General features: G+C 43.8%; 1 protein-coding gene across 1 annotated transcript; it reads left to right on the forward strand.

Moving 5' to 3' along the window:
- The first annotated feature begins 6192 nt into the window (after positions 1-6192).
- TRIM63 (tripartite motif containing 63) lies at positions 6193-25088 on the forward strand. The gene is made up of 9 exons (XM_081961979.1): positions 6193-6469; positions 10134-10303; positions 14293-14461; positions 17202-17297; positions 18200-18433; positions 19648-19670; positions 21579-21703; positions 22814-22882; positions 24514-25088. The coding sequence occupies exons 1-9, from the start codon at positions 6311-6313 to the stop codon at positions 24522-24524; spliced, it is 1056 nt and encodes a 351-aa protein (XP_081818105.1). The 5' UTR covers positions 6193-6310; the 3' UTR covers positions 24525-25088.
- Positions 25089-25341: the final 253 nt, after the last annotated feature.

Here is a 25341-nt window from a genome sequence, read left to right on the forward strand (position 1 = left end):
TCTCCGTTTCAAAGCTGAAGAGCCAGCGCTGTCCGAAGACGTCTCCGTGGTCATGTGACTGGCATGACTAAATGGCGAAGGCGCACAGAACACTGTTACCTTCCCACCAAAGGTGGTTCCTATTTTTCTACTTGCATTTTTACATGCTTTCGAACTGCTAGGTTGGCAGAAGCTGGGACAAGTAATGGGAGCTCACTCTGTTACATGGGGAAAGGGATTCGAACTGCCAAACTGCTGACCTTTCTGATCGGCAAGCTCAGCGTCTTAGCCACTGAGCCACAGCATCCCTGATAGTATGATGCCATGATACAAATACCCATTTTTAAACTGGGTTTTTGTTGTCGTATTGGCTGGAGAATTCTGGGATTGGAAGTTCACCAAAGGTGGTTCCTATTTTTCTACTTGCATTTTTACATGCTTTCGAACTGCTAGGTTGGCAGAAGCTGGGACAAGTAATGGGAGCTCACTCGGTTACATGGCGCTAGAGATTCGAACCCCCAAACTGCCGATTTTCTGATCGACCAGCTCAGCACCTTAACCACTGAATCACCGCGTCCCTGGGCAGCTTACTATGCCATAACATATATCAGGGGTGTCCAAACTTGGCAACTTTAAGACTTGTGCAGAGCTGGCTGGGGAATTCTGGGAGTTGAAATCCACAAGTCTTAAAGTTGCCAAGTTTGGACACCCCTGACATATATAGTTAGGGCACAACTGATGGACAACAGGTAATCCTTGACTTATGATCATTCACTTAGCAACCATTCAAAGTTACAACACTTCTGAAAAATATCTAACATTTACACATATTAACTGTCACAACGCCCCTCTGTTCATGCAATTGCAACTCAAGTGCTTGGCAACTGGCTCATATTTACAACTGATAATAGAGTCCTGATGTCACACAATCACGATTCTTTGTCTGTTCCTGGCAAAGAAGCCCAACCAATCCACCAATTTGAAACAATGGATTCACACTTATGACTGTGATGTTCGCTTAACAACTGCAGATTCGCTTAGCAACTGCAGCCATTTGCTTAATGATTGTCATAAAATATTTACTGATACTCAGATATCTAGTTCACCCTATCCTTTATTTTTTCAGAGAAATTGACTGTTCTTCTAAATCAGGGTGTCATTCTTAAGACCCGCAGGCCAGATCCTGCCACACGGTGCTTAGATCTCGCCCGCGGGGGCCATCCTGGAAAATGAAGGACCGGCCCGTGGTGCCTCTGTCAGCGGAAGCAGGCTCCCAATCTCCATTTTTGGTTGGGATGTCCTCCTGCAACCCTCTGCCAGTGAAAACAGAGCCCGGGAGGGAGATTGGGAGCCCCTGTTCACCGTAGAGCACTTGGGCCACCGCAAGTACCCCTGACACTAGTGATGTCAAGGTGGCCACGCCCACCCTGGCCATGCCTACCCCGGCCCCCGAAGTCAAACACAATCCTGATGCTGCCCTCAATGAAATTGAGTTTGACACCCCTGCTCTAAACACTCGCAGTGGCTTTAAGTCATACCACTGCTTAGTGGGAGATTTCTATCTGCTGAACATCAGTGATCAATAGAGAGAACTTGTCTGTGCCAGCAAACTCCATCTGAAGCGTATGCTACATCCCTCTGGTCTTGTTGTGTTGTTGAGCCAACCACATGTATATCAAGTCTCGCCTAAAGCTGTTTGGATACCCTCCCTCCCCCCATGTGTTTTCAGGAACTCCCTTGGAACTGAATGGGAAGTGTTTTTCTGTATCTTTCTTCATTCATTTGAGTGAGGGTTCTGGAGGGCTCCCAATTAAGTTTCACAACAAATAAGTTCTGGGAAGAATTTGAGATACAGACCTTGATCTCGGTGGGGCATGATGTAATTCAGAGGTCAACTGAAGCCCATCCTCTGGGTCAAGAAGTTGGATGCTTCTGTTTTTATAGTTGGATTGGACTACAAAATAGGGAAGGGATGCCACAGGGATGCCTGTTTGAATTGTATTCAGGATCCTGAGTACCTTGTGGGGCACAGGTTGGGTTTTGTTGTAGCCTCGAATGAGGAGACGGAGGCGAATATAATACAACTGTAGTTTATTGAATAAGAACTGACAGGAACAACACAACGAGTCGTCTGACAGCTATTTATACCAGGAGCTGTCAGACGACGAACCAATAGGGATAAAGTATTTCTCCCGCCGGCTGGCTGGTGCGCCTGGGCCAATCAGAGGAGCCCTATTCTCGACTGCCCTCTGCTGGCCAGGCTCACCGGTACACAACACCCCTTTCCCCTGGATTGCGCAGGCGTAATCGTCTAAGTACGACGGACGCCTGCGCACGCGCTGAGAGCGTCTCAAAGAAGATGGCGCCTCGCCCAGGGAAGGTGGAGTGTCGGCTCCGCTCTTGTGGCGAACAGGCCTGGCAGCGTCCTGGATGGGTCTTCCTCCCGGCAATGCACCGACGGACAATGGTAAGTGAGCCAGCGCACCGGGGGGGGCTGTTGCGAGGTCGGAGCTAGTGGCGTTTGGACGGTCGAGCCGGCAGGCGGCGTCGTTAGGGCCTGGTTGCTTTTCTGCAGGTGTGTTGTGTTCAGGTCCCTCTGGTCGCCGACGCAACTGGCTTATATGCCGCCGCCAATGTCTGCCATCATCGAGGAGGACCCTGTAAGAACAGGGCCCCGTGATGTCAGTCACTTTGCCAGGTAGCCACTTCGGCTCGCCGGTGTAGTTGCGAGCGAATACCCCCTCACCCACCAGAAAAGACCTGGGAGGGGAAGGAATGACAGGAAAAGAAGGGTGGTAGAGAGGGTGGAATCGGTCTAGCAGGGAACGAATACGGCGACCCAGCAATAGTTCCGCTGGGCTTTTGCCCGTAGCGGGGCAAGGGGTGGAGTGCTGGGAACGGAGGTAGGTGGAGATGCGGAGTGGCCAGGGAAGGGTGGCCATACGGGCCAGGGCTTCCTTAGCGGAGCGAACCGCTCGTTCGGCCAGGCCGTTGCCCGCAGGGTGGTAGGGGGCAATCGGGGCATGTCGGATGCCCAAGGAGGCAAGGTAGGACTGGAATTCGGTGGAGGAAAATTGGGGACCGTTATCGGAAACGATAACGTCCGGAAGACCATGGGTGTTAAATAGGGAGTCAAGGATGCACGCGTGGGTTCGAATCCCATCCTCGTCGCCAGTGTTGTAGCCTCGAATGAGGAGACGGAGGCGAATATAATACAACTGTAGTTTATTGAATAAGAACTGACAGGAACAACACAACGAGTCGTCTGACAGCTATTTATACCAGGAGCTGTCAGACGACGAACCAATAGGGATAAAGTATTTCTCCCGCCGGCTGGCTGGTGCGCCTGGGCCAATCAGAGGAGCCCTATTCTCGACTGCCCTCTGCTGGCCAGGCTCACCGGTACACAACAGGTTTTAATAATGAGACTCGTGAATATTTAACTGTTTGGGGATAGGATAGGATAGGATAGGATAGGATAGGCCAGGGATAGGGATAGGGATAGGGATAGGGATAGCGATAGCGATAGCGATAGCGATAGGATAGGTTAGGATAGGATAGGATAGGATAGGATAGGATAGGATAGGATAGGATAGGATAGGAATGGACAGGAACAGGAACTGGAAAAATAGAATAGAATAGAATAGAATAGAATAGAATAGAATAGAATAGAATAGAATAGAATAGAATAGAATAGAATAGAATAGAATAACAGACTTAGAAGGGACCTTGAAAGTCTTCTAGTTCAACCCCCTGCCTAGGCAGGAAACCTATACCGTTTCAGACCAATGGCTATCCAGCATCTTCTTAAAGACTTCTAGTGTTGGGGCATTCACAATTTCTGGAGGCAAGCTGTTCCACTGATTAATTGTTCTAACTGTCATGAAATTTCTCCTCAGTTCTAAGTTGCTTCTCTCTCTCTCATTAGTGGAAGAAACATGGTAAAACTTTTTATAGCTGGTTGATTGATTAACATCAAATTCCACCTACCACCCCCACCCCAATCTTGCTCCCGCTCTCCCCATCTTTTAATTGCTGTATTTGGCTGTGTGGATAGTATTTTATCTACGCTTTTATCCTTGCACAGTTTTTATTTATGATTGTGAGCGGCTGGCTATACATTTTATAAATAAATAAATATTGGAATAGTTATTGGTGGAAGCCAGGATGGTGGCTTTAAACTAATGAAAGTGATGATTGTTTTAAGGATTTTGCAACTTCTAACAATTTGGTTAATTCCAAGTTCACAACAGTAGTAATATTCTGAACCTAAGCAAGTTTTACAGCTCGATGTGCAATTACAAAAAAATTGTAATAGTAGGTTGTAATGTCCTTTGGAGATAAGAAGAAGAGACACTCCTAGGGAATGATCAGATAAGAGATGGCATAGCCTGCAGCTGCTTAATGGACAGAGAAAGGAAGCTCCCTATCTTCTCGGGCTCTAAAAGGGGCATTGGAAATTTGTCCTATAGATAGTCTCAACTTATGACCACAACTGAGCGCAAAATTTCTGTTGCTAAGTGTAAAACCTGTTCAGTGAATTTTGTCGCCTTTTACGACCTTTCTCGCCCCAGTTGTTAAGTGAATCACTGCAGTTGTTCAATTAGTAACATGGTTGTTTAAGTGAATCTGGCTTCCCCACTGACTTTGCTTGTCCGAAAGTCGAAAAAGATGACCACGTAACTCTGGGATACTGCAACTGTCATAAATATGAACCAGTTGCCCAGCATCTGAATTTTGATCAGGTGACCATGGGGATGCTGTAAGCAGGGACGTGCGGTCAGGGGAGGCAGGGGAGGCAGAGCCTCACCTCTCTCATCCTGAAAATTTTAAAAAAAGGGGAAAGGAGCTAAGGAGCCTTCTGCACACGTGGTCGGGAATGGGAGCGCTCCGTGGTCCCCTTCATGTTGACTCAGGAGTCAGGAAGGAGGGGAATGGGACCACGTGTGCAGGAGGCTCCTCTAGCCTCAGCCTCCCTCCTGCGCACGTCCCATTCCCCACCTTCCTAAGTCAACATGAAGGGGACCACGGTCCCCTTCATGTTGACTCAGGAGTCAGGAAGGAGGGGTCCCATTCCCCTCCTTCCTGAGTCAACATGAAGGGGACCGCGGCTCACGCTGATGATGTCACCAGCCTCACCAGCCATAAACCTCACCGCACGTCACTGGCTGTAAGTATGAAAAACAGTCATAAGTCACTTTTTTCAGTGCATTGTAACTTCAAATGGTTGATAAACGAACTGTTGTAAATCGAGGACTATTTGTATATAGGTAAAGATAAAGGTTCCCCTCGCACATATGTCCTATTTGTTCCCAACTCTAAGGGGCAGTGCTCATCTCTGTTTCAAAGCTGAAGAGCCAGCACTGTCCGAAGACGTCTCCGTGGTCATGTGGCTGGCATGATTAAATGCCGAAGGCCCATGGAACATTGTTACCTTCCCACCAAAGGTGGTGCCTATTTTTCTACTTGCATTTTTACATGCTTTCGAACTGCTACATTGGCAGAAGCTGGGACAAGTAACGGGAGCTCACTCCGCTACGCTAGGGATTCAAACCGCCGAACTGCCAACCTTTATGATCTACAAGCTCAGCGTCTTAGCCACTGAGCCACCACGTCCCCATGCCTGTATATAGGCTTGCAAAATTCTGTTCGTGTAGCATAGCCTTACAATAAAATAAATACAATCGAATTAGCTGGGTCTGGTCATGTTTCTCTGTCTATTCTACCTTGCAAAAAAGAGAATTAGATGAGTGCAACTGGAGATGATGAGCAACATGGCTAGGTTAAGTCATTCCTTGGAACTAGGCCTGACCATAGGCAATAAAAATTGTTGAATGGTTTGAGTTTAACCCCCTCGTTTAAAGAGCGGTCAGGCTTGTGTTGTTTGTTTAGTTCCCTGAAAAGGGTGACCAGTTTGCACAAACACAGCTCGAATTTCTTTGTGGGAAAACACACAAGGGAGGCAAAAGAGATAAATAATACAACATCCCTGGAAATCTGCTCCCCTGCTTTCGAACATATCGTCCCTCAGCCTTGTTTACAGGAGTCCAACCAGAGAGACAACTGCACATCCCCCCCCCTTCCATGTGACACTGTGTCAGTCTTTTGGAAACACGACCCTCCTCTCAAATTACCCTGCCGGCCAAACACATGTGACTCTCAGATAAATTATAAATAGACAAGAGGCAGACAAACGGCAGAAAACCCAGTGACTTAGTTTGAAAGTCAACCCAGCAAGGCTCAGTTCTAAAACGTTGAACTTGTCTCTCCGAAGAGAGCCCTAAGTTGAGTGATTCCAGCATCGAAGGATATTAAAGTGCTGAATTGAACAATGGATTATCAATCGAGCATCTTCCAGGACAACAACCCTATGGAGAATCTGGAAAAGCAGCTGATCTGCCCTATTTGCCTAGAGATGTTCTCCAAGCCTGTGGTCATCCTACCTTGCCAGCATAACCTCTGCAGGAAATGTGCTAATGACATTTTTCAGGTCAGTATGCATCCACATTTCAGCAAATTTTGTATGTGTTTACTCAGTAGCTACATAGGAAGACTTTGAGATTCAGCTGATTTCTGTGGATGGAATAGAATAGAATAGAAACGGAACAGAACAGAACAGAACAGAACAGAACAGAACAGAACAGAATAGAATAGAATAGAATAGAATAGAATAGAATAGAATAGAATAGAATAGAATCCATATGAGTCTTGCAATTGAAATGCAAATATAAGAAGTAGACTATGTGCTTGCTTAGCTCTCAGTCATCCAGGGCAGCTTCAAGGTTAGACAAACTCTCCTTACTTAGGAATCTTTTGTTTTAAATTGGACATGGATTAAATTTTAAAATAAAGAACCTAGGGAAATGCATTTCCGTCATCTGAAAAAAAGATTAAATGGCAGACAGTGAATGTGTAACAATCTCCGCTACGTTTGAAAGATTCATTATCCATCGCTGGGCAACCTTTAATAAGAAAATAGCAAGGATATAAATATAATAAGCTTCTATTTATGGTTATGTTAAATGTAATGAACTTGTTCTAGCTGTAAAATGTTTTCTCACTGGTGCTTTTTAAAGGCTCTCTGGTGCCTTAGAAGCTGCATGCATTATCCACTAAAATCCATTTCTATCTCCACTTTCAAGTCTTGGAGGCCATCTTGGAATCATTCCTCAGATAATGTTCACATCTTCAAAAGGCTTTGGCTAAGTAGTAGCTGATATGAGCTCAGCTCTGGTCCTCTGGGGGCCTGTTCCACTTCTGACATTGCCTTCCTGACTTGTTGATTGTTATTGTCAAACCTCCAAGGCAACACAAAATGGAAGGGCGAGAGACAAAGCCAAGAAGCTGAGGAGAATCTGAATATAGTTTCCCAAATATCTCATTGGCTTGCAGGCAAAGAGGGAGAGGAGAGAGATACCTGCCTGGTGAAACAATGGGTTGTTTTTAAGTGTACTCTCATCCCGGAGATCCTCAGATGTGTTGGTATGGTCAACAGGAGCTGTAGTCACAACACATCTGTAGGGCACTTGGCTGGAGAAAGTAGCTTTATTTCCTTCTCACTCTATGGCTTCTTACATATGTATCATTTCCATTTTGTAAAAAAAAAAGGGGGTGTATCAAGGATAAATGCATGTGTGGCTTTGTTTGATTTATTTATTTTTAAATGGTGGAATTAATATCCTTAAGCGGATGAAGGATTATTTTTTAATTTAATGATGATGATGATGATGATTCTTGCACCATATCCATCATTGGACGTTGGCGATCATGTTGGCGATCCAAATGATGGTTTACTGAATACTTTTTTGCCAGTATTCACAAGTTAAAGCTCTCTAGATGTGTTGGGATTTCAATCCTAGAATCTGAAATCATCATGTCACATGGTGATTGGAAATTCTTGGAAGCTATATATCCCATTACATTTAAGGAGGGCTAGGGCCAATGAGGTTGATTCGTAGCCTGGGTTCAAAGGATTCTGATAACTGCCAATCCCAACATAAAAATGGACCCGATCATATAGTTCCCTCTTTGAGAGTCACGTTTGGTCTACTGCAGGGGTCGGCAACCTTAAACACTCAAAGAGCCATTTGGACCTGTTTCCCACAGAAAAGAAAATTAAACATTCTGTTTTCTTCTAAAACTTTTCTTTTCTTGGATTTAACCATGGTTGGCTACCAGCGGTTGAAAAGCTCAATAAATCACGTGCCAGCGGGTGTCGCACATTGGCAGGTTGTCATAGTTTGAGCAACAGGGAGCCGCAGCAGAGGGATGAAAGAGCCACATGCGGCTCTAGAGCCACATGCGGCTCACCCCTGGTCTAGTGCTTAAAGTACCAGATTAGAAACTAGGGGTCAATGAGTTCTAGTTCCTCCTTAGGCATGAAAGCCAGCTGGGTCACCTTGGGCCAATCACTCTCTCTCAATCTATGTTGTAAGGCTCAGATGACGAGTGGATTGGTCAATTCCTCTCGCAACCAATGGATCAAGCCTTGGTTAATCTGAAAAAATTCTTACTGATATAAATGTTTTAGAAACCGACGCAATATTTCTCTGTATTATAATTACATTTCCCTCAAAACCATGACCAAATCCTTGACAATACCAACATTAGCAACATGGAAGCTGAAAGTTACTATCATTCAAATATGAATTCTAGGTTCAATTGCATACAACAAGCAACCCATTGTTACCGAAGATTGCCTAACTGAATCACTAAAGCTGCATAAGATTAGGTGGACAATGGATTAGGTGAAACATCTTCTTTCCACCCGTTGGTTTCCGCTGGTTCCAACGTCCCTCCAATTATTTCTTCATATAACATAAGAAACCACTGCCATAGAACATTGTGAAAGCATCTAGGACAGGAGTTGAAGTCCACAAGTCTTAAAGTTGCCAAGTTTGGACACCCCTGATCTAGGATTACACAAATAAAGGTGGAAATGGATTGATCCTATAATTAGTATATCCAGGACTAATGGGTCCTGCAACGAGGAAGGATATATTCTAGAGCCTAGACAATCTTACATCCCTTCATCTATTCCCGTTCCCATTTTTCTGGGTTAATATCCTATTTTCCAATAAACCAGACAACATCCCATGCTCGCCAAGCATACCTACTAAGCATTGCTTTGGGATAGGTCCTCTTCAAAATATAGTGGGTTTTTTTATATTTGCTTCTATAAGAATATATTAGTACATGAATTTTGGCTGGCTTCAAGAAAGGGTTGGACCAGTTGATGAAAATCGCGGGGCTCTGCCGTTATTAGCCTTGGTATGGTAGAAGTGTAACTGCTTCTGAAGGCCAACAACTGAGAGACTTCCTTGTGCAGTTGGTTGTCCTTGGAGAACAGACCGCTGGACTAGATGAGCCATTGCTTATGTTCTAATGAACAATTTGCCTTATTCATATTATTCTTTATGTAATCCATAAAGACAATGTGCGTGATTCTTCCAAGTCTAACGTCTAATTAAAGTTCTAGGAAAGATGTGCAAGAAAATCAATAATTCAGGATAACCATGTTTTCTTGGGTGACTTCATGAGCATTCATTCAAGCATTGATGAACTTGAGTCCTTAAAAAACTGAGATGAACCAGCAAACCTTATTCTTATGTTTTAATTATAAGAAATAAAGTCTATATCTAGCTACAAATGCTAATAGTTTTCTAGGATTCAGGTGCCTAATATTTCGCATAAAAATTGGCGCATAAAGTAATGAAACCAGATTAGATTAAACGACTTAGCAAATTGAAATTGAGTTCTCCCGGCCAATGTCCAGCTCTAACAAATAGTATCACTGCAATTTGTGCCCAAAATAGATTCCAGTTGAAGCAATTATCTCATTTATTGGCAGTGGCCAGTGACACTATTTTATGAGCAAAGCATGAATAGGAAATGTTCCATTTTATCAAACGGAATATTTTTAAAGGTGGGGAGGAGGAATGGAAGAAATCAGATTATTTTGAATTTGTTTAGGCTTTCCCCACCTAGGTCCTTCCTGGTGTGCTGAGTTTGAAATGAATAGGATTGAAACGAGCTGAATTACATTATTTCTGGAGGGTGCAAGATTTGGAAAATAAATGTGTAGTTTGTTTAATTTGGTGGGGGGGCGGGGGAATCCCTAACGTTTGGATTAACATGGTTGATGGCATTTCTAGGCTTCAAATCCATACTGGCAAACAAGCCGAGGAACCACCATATCTGGAGGACGGTTTAAGTGTCCCTCTTGCCGACACGAAGTCATCTTGGACCGCCATGGAGTCTACGGCCTCCAGAGGAATCTGCTGGTAGAGAATATCATCGATATCTATAAACAAGAATATTCAAGGTTGGTATGAATTCTGCTTTATTACATCTTGGAAAAGGAATTCTCCCTTGAAAGCAATCAGGTCTTAGTATCTTCCAATAATTTCTTAACAACCATTTCCAGACAAAACATCAACTAGAGTAGAGCAGGGATGGCTAACTTTTTCTCCTTGCAATTCAATGCGCCTGCAACACCCCCCCATGTATCCCCAACACTGTCCCCCGCTTCCCCCAGGCATCCACGTGTGACAACTTCCCGCCCTGTTTTGGGCCTAGTCGGCCTCCCTGAAGCCTCCTGGGACCAAAAATGGAGTGCAGAGGGGGGGGGATGGCACACCACCACCCCGGGGGCCTATTTTGGGCATTGCAGGCCTCCCTGAAGCCTCCTGGAACCAAATTTGGGGCATGGGGGGGATGCCACACCGCCAGCGCTCTCCCCGCGTATGCAAGCATGACCCACCCACCCCCATGCATGCATGCGCATCTCCCACATGTGCGGCACCCAAAAATCAGCTGGCCGACGGGAGGCGCATGCGCATGCGCATGCGTGGTGGAGTTGAGCTGGAGCTATGGCTTGCATGCCCACAGAGAGGGCTCTTGTGGGCATGCGTGCCATAGGTTTCCCATCACAGAGTTAGAGAACGGTGGATGAATGACAAAGTACCGTCAAGTTATTGTGACTTTTACCAACCACATAAATTTTATTCAGTTCTATGACTTACACGCTAATGACTGGCGCACATTCCCCATAGTCATGTGATCAAAATGCAGGTGTTTTGTAACTGGCATATATTTAGTATGGTTGCAACATCCTTGGGTCATGTGATCACCATTTGCAATCTTCCCAACTGACTTCTGACAAGCAAAATTAAGAGCGGGGGGGGGGGGAGAGAGCTGAATTCTCTTAATGACCATGTTTGTTTGTTTGTTTGTTTTATTGGATTTATATGCCACCCTTCTCCCAAAGGACTCAGGGCGGTGTACAGGATTAAAAAACACATATGTGATTCACTTAACAATTGCAATGGTTTGCTTAACAACCGTAGCAAAAAAAAAAAGTTGTAAAATTGGCTTTGACTCTCTTAACAATAGTAATTCTGCTCCCAGTTGTGATCCTAAGTCAAGAACTACCTGTAATTGAGTCCATCCACCTTGAATGGGAGAAGGAGTGGCAAAACCTGGGGGTGGGATGAAAAGAGGGATCAGCCTAGAATCCTTATGTAGTCACAAGCGAACTAAGTCCAACCCTCCTTGAGTTCCAGTGACCCTTATCTAACGCTAAGCGGATGCTGTTGAGAAGATTCTTGTGCACAGAATATAGGAATCTATTAGCTTAACTGAACCTTCACTTGTGGACTTTCTCAATTGACATCATGCTGCTGGTGGCCCTCTTTCTTTCTTTCTTTCTTTCTTTCTTTCTTTCTTTCTTTCTTTCTTTCTTTCTTCCTTCTTTCCTTCCTTCCTTCCTTCCTTCCTTCCTTCCTTTCTTTCTTTCTTTCCATCCTTCCCTGCATTAAAGGAAGATATGCGCTACCATGCGCCACAACAATCCAGACAACCAACAAATGGCAGCAAAGTGGTCCTCTGAATTTCTGCAGTTCAGATTTCATAGCTGAAGGAAGGAGGGACTTTAGGGAACCAAAAGGCTGATTCATCCTTGGGGCTTGCCTCGCTCACGCCAGGACAAAATCTGTCATCTAATTGTCTTGTGAATCTAATTGGATTAACAAGAAATTTACAATAGACTGGGAAGGACAAAAAGGCATCAGTGGCTAAGACGCTGAGCCTGTCGATCAGAAAGGTTGGCAGTTCAGCGGTTCAAACCCCTAGCACCACGTAATGGAGTGAGCTCCCGTTACTTGTCCCAGCTTCTGCCAACCTAGCAGTTCGAAAGCACGTAAAAATGCAAGTGGAAAAATAGGAACCCCCTTTGGTGGGAAGGGATCAGCGTTCCGTGCACCTTCGACGTTTAGTCATGCCGGACACATGACTACGGAGACATTTTCGGACAGCGCTGGCTCTTCGGCTTAGAAACAGAGATGAGCACCACTCGCTAGAGTCGGGAACGACTAGCACATACATGTGAGGGGAACCTTTACCTTACAAAAAATAAAACCCATCTTAGCACAGCAGCTTAATCCAATTGAAAAATCCAGGCTGACTCTTTTCAGAACAGCACCTACATGGACCTTGGGTCAGATCTAGGTTACTTTCATTCATTCATTTATTCTTTCCTTCTTTCATATATATTCAGACTCACATCCACCATGTGTAGAACTAGGAATTAGTGCTGCTTTAAGTCATAATAAGAAACACAACTATCATGGTGTTTTTTTTAAAAAAAAAAACCTATAAAGGAAACTCCCACCAACTGACTAGTAGTCCATGTCCATGAAAGGTCAAGAAATTTGGGTGGATTAGCAAAGGGATCTGAATATAGGAGCAGAACTGCAGAAGTGCTGTGGTGCTGATACTTTGCTATCATAAATCCTCCTCCAAAGAAAGGAAACCTGTTCTCAGAATAAATGGCTCTCCATTTGGACAGAAGTGGAAGTAAGATCTAAACATAACTTCCCAGAGAGGTTAATATTAGACAGAAAACTATCTACACTCTGCTGTGCAAAGGAAGGATCAGCAACAAGCCCACATTTTCGACTTGATTTACTAAATCCACTGTTAAACTTACCCTGTAGGAATGGAGTCCCTTTCGGGAGAGGGGGCGGTATATAAACGCTAATAATAAATAAATAAATAAATAAAATGAGAAGAAAGAGCTAGGAAATACTTGCCCTTAGTGAGAAATATTTCTGGTGCCAATAATCCCTAGAGATTGATGGAATGTGAAGTAGCCAAGCGCAATGATACATCAGTCCCTGCCTCTTTAATAGATAAGGGGTCCAATTCACTAGGAAAATCACTTCTATGGGGTCCTTGCTGCTCTCCACGCTCTGGTTGCTTGCCTGGAGACATTTCATTACCCAGCTAGGTAACATCATCAGGCTGATGTTTACTTTAAGCTGCGTGGACCTCAGCTCCCAGAATTTGCCAACCAACATGCTTTGAGTCTATAGCAATGCTTCTCAACCTTGGCAACTTAAGATGGATGGACTTTAACTCCCAGAATTCCCCAGTCAGTAAGCAAGGAACTTCTGCAAGCAAACAACCAGGTTCAGAGATCACCTAAGGCTATATCTTCAACCCAATATTATCTTCCATTGAAAATAATTTCAATGATGTGTGCATTTCATCGGATTGTCTCTACTGTTTCAAGGGCATCATAATCTGTCATTTGAATAACTGTAGAGCCAACCTGATCCTCTGTCTCTTCCTCCACGTTTTACACACCCATGTGAAATAGATTATTTATATAAACCAGAGGTGGTATTCAGCAGGTTCTGACCAGTTCTGGAGAACCGGTAGCGGAAATTTTGAGTAGTTCAGAGAACCGGTAAATACCACCTCTGGCTGGCCCCGCCCCCCATCTATTCTCTGCCTCCCAGCAGATCGGGAGGGAATGGAGATTTTGAAGTACCCTTCCCCTGCCATGCCCGTGATGTCACACCCAACAAGCTATGTCCACAGAACCAGTAGTAATTTTTTTTGAATCCCACCACTGATGTAAACTCTTATTTTACTGTATTCTGCCATATTTGCATTAACCACAGGCCATGCAATCCTTGTGCCATCAAGTTTTTTTACATAAGAGAAAACAAAATATCTAAAGCAAGTTTAAAATATTTTCAAACCAGCAGATCAGTGGCTGTAAATAGTGGGACACAATCATCATGAAATGTCAAATGAAAAAGATACAGTGACTGTCTCAATAATAACTAGTCCCAGAGAGTTTTGGAGACAAGTGTGAATTTCGCTCTGTTTTCCCACGTCTACTCAAACATTTATTTATTTGTTAAATTTATATGCTCCCCACCTTGTTACAGAATTATCCAAGGTGACATTAACTATGGAGATGTTCTGATCTGGACGCTTCAATTTTCTTCCTGTCTTCAACAGCCGTCCCCTCAAGAAGGGAAACCACCCAATGTGCAAGGAACACGAAGATGAAAAGATCAACATCTATTGCTTGACCTGTGAGGTTCCTACCTGCTCGATGTGCAAAGTCTTCGGAGCACACAAAGATTGTGAAGTGGCGCCTCTGCAAAGTGTCTTTCAGGGACAGAAGGTATGAGCCAAGTTTCACTGCAGGCAAAGTAATAAAACATCTTCACTCTCCAACGTTCAATCCGATATTTATGGTCATCTGCCAGAGTTGGGGTAGAGAGTCTTGAATATTGCAGGATGGCAGGCAGAGCATCACAATGTAAGCGCCATCCTTTTGCTGGCATTAGGTGCATGTTCAAAAGACACATGGTGTTTTATCGTGACATTTTATCTGCCTACTCTGAGGATTTTGGGGACACCCAAATTTCAGGATTAGAACTCACAGTCTTCTGGTTTCTCCCTGGTGCCTTAACCCCGGTGACAAACTGGCTCTCCGGTTTCTATTTAAATGATATCTATGGAGATTCCCAGTCATCCAGCCCATGGTTGTCCCAACAAGGTGCTTTTTTCAAGAGGGAACTTGGACTTTCTGTTTTTTCTCTGAAGACATTTCGCTTCTCATCCAAGAAGCTTCTTCAGCTCTGACTGGATGGTGGTTAAAATTTTATTTTCATGAATGAGGCTTCCAAGAATGCAGTTCTCCTTCCTCTCGGAATGCGAAGTCGGTCAGCCTGGAATCCCATTCCCCACCAATCCCGTTTCCCCACCATCCAGTCAGAGCCAAAGAAGCTTCTTGGATGAGAAGCAAAACGTCTTCAAAGAAAATCCAGAAAGTCTAGTTGCCTCTTGAAAAAAAGCACCTTTGGGACATTTAAATGACAGCAATTGTTTTTAAGTGTGCACCTGTATTACTTAATGCATGCAAAGCCTTTTCATGGTGTCGCCTTTTTGGATAGGCACAAATTAAAAAAAAAGACCTTCCTGACATAATTATGAGCAGTCTTAAGACTTAGCAGCCTCTGTGGGAGTGAATATCCTCCTATTTCATGCCTGCAACTTGACCACATGCCCAGAGACAAAAAAATAAAGGATCGCATTCCTTCACCTTAGAGGGGTTCAGTTCCAGTGGTATGCAGAGGAAGTCTTGGGCCAGTAGGTTCATCTCCCATTTGGGCTAAGAGGTGAATTAGAGACCTCTGGACACGTCACATTGTGTCTTTCAGGAATAGTGTCTGACCCTAATGCAGTTGATATGGATACATAGATGACTGCAGTTGACAAGCCATCAGCAGCAGGATATATTTGGAGCTACAAGAGTTGAGACATGGCAGAACATTCATTCCCCTCCCAGAAAGCAGCTGCAACCAGAGATTGTGCATGAGAAGCTGTGATCTTTCTCTGAACTTCTGATGGGCTCCACACAGTAGTTATCCCATCACTTTCCCCAGAGATTAAACAGACCCATCACTACTCCATTTTCTGCAGACTCAACTGTGGTCAAAGCCATCTGGAATTCTTGGTGCCTTCACACAAGGGCACAGCAGAGGTTGTGAAAAACGAGAAAAGCAGTTATGGAGTCTTTGTCATCCTGTAATTTAATAGGGAAAGAAAAATTCTATCTCCCATTCCTCTTGTCCTAAAGATTTGGGAGAACATTTGAATATGGGTCCATGCATGGAACTTTCAAGGTGTCATTCAGCGTCTGTGATGAAAGCTCATGCCTCTCACTCCAAAAGAGCCAAAGGAAAAACAGATTTAGCACCTCAGTGCACCCCTTTGTAAAACCAACCCAGATCAGACTACGCACCGTAGGTTGGCAGCAAGACAACCGGTTCAAACAATATTTTAGAGTCCCTGGCAGATGCCGCGTTCAGCCAGTTGGTGCAAAAGGCTTGTTGGCTTTGGCATCCAAATACGTATGGACACATCGTAAAACCACATTTCAGCCTAACAAATATTATGCTAATATTTGCAGGAGAAAGGTTTATAATCTATCCCTGGGCTTAATCAGTTAACTGAGTTCAGGTCTCCATTAAACTTTCCTCAATCTTTCAAAGCCACCCCAAAATGATTAAAGATTAAAGGGGAAAAAAGTCCCTGTAATCTCCCTCTCTCTCCCTCCCTCCCTCCCTCCCTCCCTCCCCCTCCCTATCTATCTATCTATCTATCATCTATCTATCTATCTATCTATCTATCTATCTATCTATCTATCTATCTATCTATCTATCTATCTATCTATCATCTATCTATCTATCTATCTATCTATCTATCTATCTATCTATCTATCTATCTATCATCTATCTGAATGGGTGTGGGTGAGTGAATATGTTCCAGCATAACTCTGGAACGCCTCAAGCAATTTCAACCAAACTTGGTATACAGATGACTTATTCTCTGGAAAAAAATACTGTGGGGGTAAGACACCCCTAACACTCCTCGGGGGATACTGTGGGGGTAAGACACCCCTAACACTCCTCGGGGGAGTGTTCTGTTAAGATACAGCCTGTTCTGCCTTAAAATGGCTTCTGCTGTACTGCCGTAAAATGGATGCTACTGTACAGCGCAGTGGAGTTGCCATGGTAATGGCTTCACAGTAGTCCACAAGGGGGCTCCCTCTGGTAAGCGGGAAAATCCAACATTAGAAATTACGTTTGGTCCGGATATTTCCCCCTTATAAATAAATACCCGGGCAACACTGGGTTATTGGCTAGTCTAATATAATTAAAGAAGAGAGCAAAGAGGGAAACAATCAGTCTTGAGAATAATTATATTGCAGTCTTGAGTTGTAGCACTTCTCACTGATGTTTCTTTTCCATTCTTCTTTCTCACAATTGACCAAGAAGAACCTTAGCACACCCATTGATTCAGAAAAGGAGGCTTAGAGAGTCGTTTTATTTCTTTTTTATTATTTTCTCTTACAGACTGAGTTAACCAACTGCATCTCCATGTTGGTAGCAGGGAATGACAGAGTGCAGACGATCATCAGCCAGCTGGAGGACTTGTGCAAAACGACAGAGGTGAGGAATATGATAAATGGCTGACCCTTTAGAAATCTGAGTAGCGGAAGAGAAATCCAACCCAGAGCGATGGTGGGTTAAGACAGGTGCTGCCTGAGGAGAGTGGGAAAGGGAGCCTAGTGGCTTTCTTCTCCCCACTTCCAAATCTGGGCACGGGTTTATTTAGATGAAAGAGCCGATAGTCTGCCTAGTAACCTAAAATCCCAATGCAGACTCAGAGAGACTGCTCGCATAATTTGCTTCATCTGATGATTGAATTTATGTTCGGATTTCTAATTTTCTGATTTCTAAATTCTAGTTAGAAATCAGAAAATTAATCCAGTGGGAATTTCTCATTCTAATTAGAATTCTAAATCTACCCTGTTTCCCTGAAAATAAGACCTCCCTGGATAATAAGCCCAATCAGGCTTTTTGAGTGAATGAGCTAAAATAAGCCCTCCCAAAAAATATTGCAACACAGCAGCAGCCATGAGGTGACCACGCTCGCCACCTCCTGCACCTCAAAAATAATAAGACCTCCCCGAAAATAAGGCCAAGCGCTTATTTTGGGGGGCAAAAGAAAATAAGACCCTGTCTTATTTTCGTGGAAACACAGTAATTAGAAATTAGGCTAAATTGCACAGCACACTAAATGGCGGAAACCACTAGAGTTAAAATGGACGAAGCTTAAAATGTTGCAAATGCATCCATTTGTCCTTTAACCTGGTGGTACCCCAGCCTTTCTGGCTCCATGGACTGGCAGCCCCGGGGGGGGGGGGGAAGAGGGGAGAGGGGATGGTTTTACCCATGTGCAAATAAAACGTTGTGCTCTTGCCTGAGTTCCAGATGGTTGCTTCTTGAGTGAGATTTGTTCAGAAGGAACCAACTCAACTTCTCCTCTCATTCTTCTCTCTCTGTGACAGGAGAACAGTCGGTTGGCTAAGCAGTCTTTGTGCGAGAAGTTTGAAGCTCTCATTGCTGTCCTTGAGGAGAAGAGGACGAACCTTCTGCAGCGCATCTCCAAGGAGCAGGAGGAGAAGGCTGGGTTCATGCAGAACCTCATCCAACAGTATAAAGAGCAACTGGAGACATCCAGCAAGCTGATTGAGAGCGCCATTCAGTCTATGGAGGAAGAAGGAGGAGCCGCTTTTCTCATGGTGAGGGAAAATGTTGTACGTTCGAGATCCGTTCATCGACAGCTGTGTAGGTTTTCAAATCCCAAATTCCCAGACCAAGATAGCCAGAACTGAAGATCTAAGTAGGAGATTGATATCATGGATCAGCCAGGAAACTTGGCCAGTATCAGGGTTCCTTACTTTACTTTACTTTTATTTAGATTTTTATACCGCCCCCTCTCCCCAAAGGGACTCGGTTCCAGGTAACACCTCCAACAAAAGAAGACTCTGAGGCTTAAGGTTCCTCAAAGTTCCATTTTATTAGAGATGTCATATTGGCACAACCCGAATCTGAAAGTTTCCAGGTTTTCCCCACCCAAGCCCCTGCCCAGCACCCACATGTCCATCACATGATCCAATCAGGCACTGTCCCAACTGGGGAGGTCTCCCAGTCACACCACTCCAGGTGCAGGGCAAGAGGTCCTTGACTCTCTGAGAAAGGAATTTTATTTAGACTATATATCTCCCATTCTCTGTATAATCCCCCCTCCCAATTTCCCATAGTAGAAAATGTGGAAGGTCTGAAGGCCCAATGCAAAAGATGGCTCCCAGGCCTCACAGCCGGTTGACCTTAGTGGTGCTACTTAGAGGTGCGTGGCTCCCGGTTCGGCCCGGATCGGGCGAACCGGTAGTAGCGGCGGGAGGCTCCACTCACCTGCCCGGACACTTCTGCGCATGCACAAAAGCATCATGCGCGTGAGCAGGAGCCCACCCAATTTATGACAGTAAAAATATTGGCAACTCAACACTGTTGCTATTTACTATCACTCATCTGAATCTTCATGAAGAGTTGGCATGCAGATAAAATAAGAAAGGATCTGAATGTAAAATTACTTTGAACCCTGAGATAGGGGTGTCCACATTTAAGACTTGTGGACTTCAACTCCCAGAATTCCCCAGCCTGCCCTAAAATAAAGGATGGGGTATTATTGGCTTAATTTGTGGATTGTGATCTTGGCTTTTCATTGTAATTAGAATAACCCCCAAATGGAATACAAAATAAAAGGTTTCTAATTACAACACCATGCAGCTGTACAATTACACTTCAATATTTTCTGTGTGTGTCTTCAAGTCAGTCTTGATACTTCAAAATTTTATCCAATCAATCAATTCCGGGAGTCTCAAGATGATTCTACTGATTTTAGCTGAATTTTTTTCATTCCCTTGTTGACCTTATTTTCTCTTTCTCCTTCCAGACTGCCAAGCAACTTATTAAAACGTAAGTCCTGGAAATATATTTCTAAGCTGCCATTTTTGTAAACAAGCGGTAAATCCTAAGCAAATAAGTTGAGAGAGGATCCAGGCAGGAAGGACACTGTGTGGTTGGGTAAACACTGTGACATTTAAATTACGTTAAAGCTGACTAGTCGATGGACTAGTTTGTTAGCTTAAATGTCTAGTTCACGGGTGTCAAACTCGATTTCACTGAGAGCCGCATCAGGGTTGCGTTTGACCTCTGAGGGCCGAGGTGGGTGTGGCCACCACTTAATGCCACTCATGTCAGAAAGTTTAACAGAGAGTTACCGATAATCCTCAACTTATAACAATGGATTTAGTGACCGTTCAAAGTTATAACGGCACTGAAAAAAAGGTGACATGATCATTTTTGACATGACTATTGCAGAATCCCCACGGTCACAGGATCAAAATTCAGATGCTTGACAAGTGAATCGTAGTTATGACGGCTGCAGTGTCTCGTAGTCATGTAAACAGCTTTTGTGACCTTCTCATAAAGTTAATGGGGAAGCCAGATTCACTTAACAATGGTGTTACTAACTTAACCACTGCCACGATTCACTTAGTGACTCAGGGTAGAGAGGTCCTAAAATGGGGCAAAACTCACTTAACCAATGTATCACTTAGCAACATAGATTTTGTGCTCAAATGAGGCTGTAAGTTGAGGACTACCTTCATTTATAAAAAGGGGAAAGGGTATTCGGTCAGCCTCCCTCCCTTCCTTTCCTTCCATTTCTTTTGCTTATTTTATTTATCTAAAATATTGACAGCCATCCTTCAAAAATCTCAGGTTTGAGTCCCATAATCGTAGAAAGACCTAGAATAGAATAACAGAATTGGAAGGGATCTTGGGGGTCTTATAGTCCAGCCCTCTCCTCAAGCAGGAGACCTACCAAGCAGGAGGGAGTCAAACTATTCTCCAGGGCACCTGAGGGCAGAACAAGAAGCAATGGGTGGAAACTAATCAAGGAGAGAAGCAACTTAGAACTGAGGAGAAACTTCCTGACAGTTAGAACAATTAATCAGTGGAACAGCTTTCCTCCAGAAGTTGTGAATGCCCCAACACTGGAAGTCTTTAAGAAGATGTTGGATAACCATTTGTCTGAAATGATATAGGGTTTCCTGCCTAGGCAGAGGGTTGGACTAGAAGACCTCCAAGGTCCCTTCTGCTATTATATTGTACCTTATACCCATGATGGTGAACCTATGGCACATGTTCAAGAGGTGGCACCCAGAGCCCTCTCTGCTGGCACACCCAGTGAGATCTCCGTGACGTTTCCTGCAAACGGCGAAACAGAAGCTCGTAAAACAAAAAGATCTTACCTCTTGCTGCGCTGCCAGGGTTGGGATATCCAGCCTCCTGCCGGGAAGCTGGTCATCGGGTCTCTGCTGCACATGCCTGCATGTCCACGCACACATGCATTCACGCATGTTCACACATGTGCACATTCAAGCATGTCTATGCGTGCACATGTGCAGGCCTACACATGCATGCATTTGTATGCTCAAAGGCATCTTTCAGTTTGTGCATGTGTGTGCATGCACTCGGTGTCTAAAAGGTTGGCCATCACTGCCCTATGCCATTTCAAACCAATGGTTGCCCAATCTCTACTTAAAAGAGTACCACACCGTTTGTTTGAACGGTAGCCCAAAACCTATAGCGGATTGCCTGACAGCAGGATACAAGGCAACGCCAATATTATGGGGATGGACTAAAGCTGAAACCACCGTCTCATCTCTCCCACCAATATTAGGGGATTCAGAACATATTTATCTTCCCAAGTCAGCAAATGCTATTTTAGTTCCATATTTATGTCTACTACCAGTGCTGTCGGAAGCCCTTTTGTATTTAAACCTGTTTAAGCAACATCCTTTCTCAACTGTGTTCCAGAATCGTGGATGCATCAAAAGGTGGCCAGTTGGAGAAAATCGAAACAGGCTTTGAAAACATGGATTACTTCACTGTAGATTTGGAAAGTATCACAGAAGCCTTGAGAAGCATCGACTTCGAAGCAGGTATGATCAGTGGCGGGATTCAAATAATTTAACAACCAGTTCTCTGCCCTAGTGATTTCTTCCAGCAACCAGTTCACCAAACTGCTCAGAAAGTTAACAACCGGTTCTCCCGAACTGGTGCAAACTGGCTGAATCCCACCACTGGGTATGATCACCCAGAGGTGCCCAGTCAGGATGTAAGAAGTGTCACCTGAAGTTTATATTGCTAATATCTCTGAATGCAACACGGCTCTTCTAAGTCTTCTGATTGATCAAATACATTCCTCTTGATGGAGAAACTAGTATGGCATCAATCAACTGAAGACAGCCCAAGTGGCAAAGGCAGCTCTTAAGCATTACGTCGTTCAAACCAAGGAAAATGTAAGGTGTAATAATTAATATGGAAAATGAGCAGCGCGGTGGCCTGGAGGTGAAAATGCTCACCTCCCACTCGGAAGGTTGAGAGTTCAATCCTAGTGACAGGTGTTTCTCTACCAGGGCGCAGAGAGAAAGTATCTGCTGCAAACTTCGGATAGGTATCAGGAAGGGCATCTGGTCAGTAAATGCTCAGCTCCACTTAGTTGCCCCAGTCCCACCCTGAAGCAAGGGATGACAGGGTCATAAAAAGGAAAAAAGTAATAATATGGAAATCACTGCAGCAAGCAGCATTGCGCACCAGGCTATTATTTTTGCATATCAACACCCTAATAATACCTAGTGTCCCGGTTGCCAAATATATTTCATCGAATACTGACATTAGATTATTATGGGGAGGAGTGCCAAATCTAGATAAATCTTCAGCAAATAGTAAATACTATGAGAACATTCATAGTGGGGGATTATGGAGAGCAGATTCCTTGCTGGTCTCCAGTTTAACTTCCTTCCGTACTTGTCTTGGGGCTAATGCCTGCCGATTCCCATGATGAAAGTGGCGCTTTCTAATATCCTAGTGCATAAGCAAACTTAACACACCTTTGGTGTGACAAGAGGTACAAAGTTAACAGACACCAGTTGAGTTATTTCAGCACCTGAAATACTTAAAAAGACAGCTCTATAGCTCTGTTATGAGACTACATGAGGTGTTCTGGAATGTGGATCTAAATTATTCCCCCCTCCCTTTCCCCCCCAAAGATGAAGATGATGATGAACTGAATGAGGAAGATGAAACAGAAGAGGAACAGCCAGTTGGGCAAACAGATGGTAAGAAACAAACGGAAAATATTAAGTCTTCTACAGAGAGATAGAATCTTAATATATTTTTTTCACGTTTTATTCATTTTGCTTATATTACTTTCCATTTCCATCAAACTGTGTGATCTGGGTACAGTTATTTGAACAGTCATAATCCACATATTTGTTGTTATAGTAACAATAATAATATTAATAATATAACAATATAGTAATATAATTGCAATAATACATAACATCTTCATCATTAAATTCTCTCCACGTCAACACTTCCTCTGTTTATATCTCCTCCTTTCTAACTTGTTTCTATTGTCTAACCATTGATAAAATACATCCCATGTCAAGAAATATCCAGTTTCTTTTTTATCCTTAATAGTAAGGGTCAGTCTGTCCATTTCTGCACATTCTAGTATTTTCTTAATTACATTGTCATATGATGGAATCTTGTCATTTTTCCATTGTTGTGTAAATACAATTCTGGTTGCAGTTAATATATGTAAAACCAGATATATAGTCTTTTTATCATATTTTTCCAGGTTTTTTCTTTTTGAGATGAGCGCTCAAAATGTAGCGTTGCATGTCGTGCTCGACTTACAAACCATTCGTTTAATGACCCTTTGAAGTTTACGATGGTGCTGAAAAAAGTGATTCATGAACTATCTTCGCACTTAGGACTGTTGCGGCATTCCCATGGGGCTGAAATATTTCGGTCATGTATTTACAAGAGGTTGTACTTACAATGATTGCAGCATCCCTGGGGGGGGGGGTGTCACACATTTGCAACCTTCCTAGCCAGCTTCTGACAGGTAAAGTCAATTACAGGGAAGCGGTATTTGCTTAACGCCAGTCTGATTCACTTAACAACTGCAGTGATTCACTAACCCTTAACAACCATGGCAAGAAAGGTAATCAAACTGGGCTGTATCATAACAGTGATCTTATCAACATGATAGCAATGTTCCATTATTTGGGGGGCTGCCACAGAGAGGAGGGGATCATCCTATTTTCCAAAGCACCCAAAGGCCACAGGCAAGGAATAATGGATGGAAACTGATCAAGGAGGAGTGATTCAAGCTGGAAATAAGGAGAAATTTTCTGACAGTGAGAACAATCAACCAATGGAATACTGTAGCTTGCCTTCAGAAGTTGTGGGAGCTTCATCACTGGAAGCTTTCAAGAAGAGACTGGACTGCCACCTGTCAAAATGGTGTAGGGTCTCCTCCTTGGGCGGAGGGTTGGACTAGATCAGGGGTCTCCAACCATGGCAACTTTAAGCCTGCCCGTCTTCAACTCCCAGAATTCCCCAGCCAGCTTAAAGTTGCCAAGGTTGAAGATCCCTGGACTAGATGACCTACAAGGTCCCTTCCAACTCTGTTCATCTGCAATCTAAACAGCTGCTTTTCTCAGCAACGGAAATTCTGCTTCCCCACTTGGTCATAAATCGAGGATTGCCTGTATTTTTTTTCTCTTCCATTCAATTGTGTCCCATTTCTTGGCAACTTGGGGTTTTTTCGTCCCCAGAAAAGGGTTTTGGCCCTTGCCTGCTTCTTCCTAACCGTGAGAAAGTTTGGCCGCGGCTCAAATCTTGAATGGTTGGTTTGTCTTCAAATGGTTTCACCCATTTCCCTCCTGTTTTGTTGCAGGTACACAGTAACCAGGAAAGAACTTGAGATTCCAAGGAGAAAGCAAGCAGAATAACTGGCTCCGTAGGATTTGGAGAAAGGAAGAGGAGGGATGGGGTGGGAGGAACCCAAACTGGATGCCCATCAAGTTAACAGGGCAAAACCCGGCTGATGAAGGATCGTTTGGGATGTAGAATTTGTGATCATGCAGGGAGGCAAAAATGCACAGAGACACTTTATACACGGGTGCAACATGGAACTTTTCATACATGTTATATATGGCAATTTTTTTTGTACATAATTGTTCAGGACACTTGATTTGGGGGGAGGGTTGTTAAAAGAACATATAAGGTTTTGCTGTTAGTTTCACATCAGAGCACACCCTTCCACCAACGGAAGGCAAGTGGATTTTGAGAATTAGTTAAAATGTTTCTGTGAGCAGACAGGAGTTGGTCAAGCAAAAGTCAATTTTGTTGTGCTTTTTAACCTATGAAAAATTCTGTCTGCGCCTAGAAGCGAATGTAAATGGCGTTTGTTGATTTTTCTTCTTTGTTGTATATAGTTACATAATAAAATAAATTCCCATTTTATCTGGAGGCCAAATGTTTTGTAACAGTAGGCAAACAACCTGCAAAGCGTGTTGCCACAAACATTGGTGACAGCTTTATTTTAAGCCGGTCTCTCAAAGGATTAATTGTAAATAGGGGGAGGGAATATAATTAATAGCTATTCTTCCCCCCCACCCCCACCCCCCCGATTGGTGGCTAAAATAGACCCTCCATGTTTCAGTGCAGCATACCTCTGATCACTGTAGTAGAATGTGAGATACTTCGGATGCGGGGTCAAAGG

This window comes from Natrix helvetica (assembly GCF_964273705.1).
Source record: "Natrix helvetica genome assembly, chromosome: 9".
Classification (NCBI taxonomy): Eukaryota; Metazoa; Chordata; class Lepidosauria; order Squamata; family Natricidae; genus Natrix; species Natrix helvetica.

Bases quoted from the DNA above. Each gene is read 5' to 3' on its own strand.
- TRIM63 (XM_081961979.1), top strand. From the start codon at position 6,311: ATGGATTATCAATCGAGCATCTTCCAGGACAACAACCCTATGGAGAAT. The intron at 14,462-17,201 runs GTATGAGCCAAG...TTTCTCTTACAG, and splicing joins GTGTCTTTCAGGGACAGAAG to ACTGAGTTAACCAACTGCAT. The intron at 19,671-21,578 runs GTAAGTCCTGGA...ACTGTGTTCCAG, and splicing joins GCCAAGCAACTTATTAAAAC to AATCGTGGATGCATCAAAAG.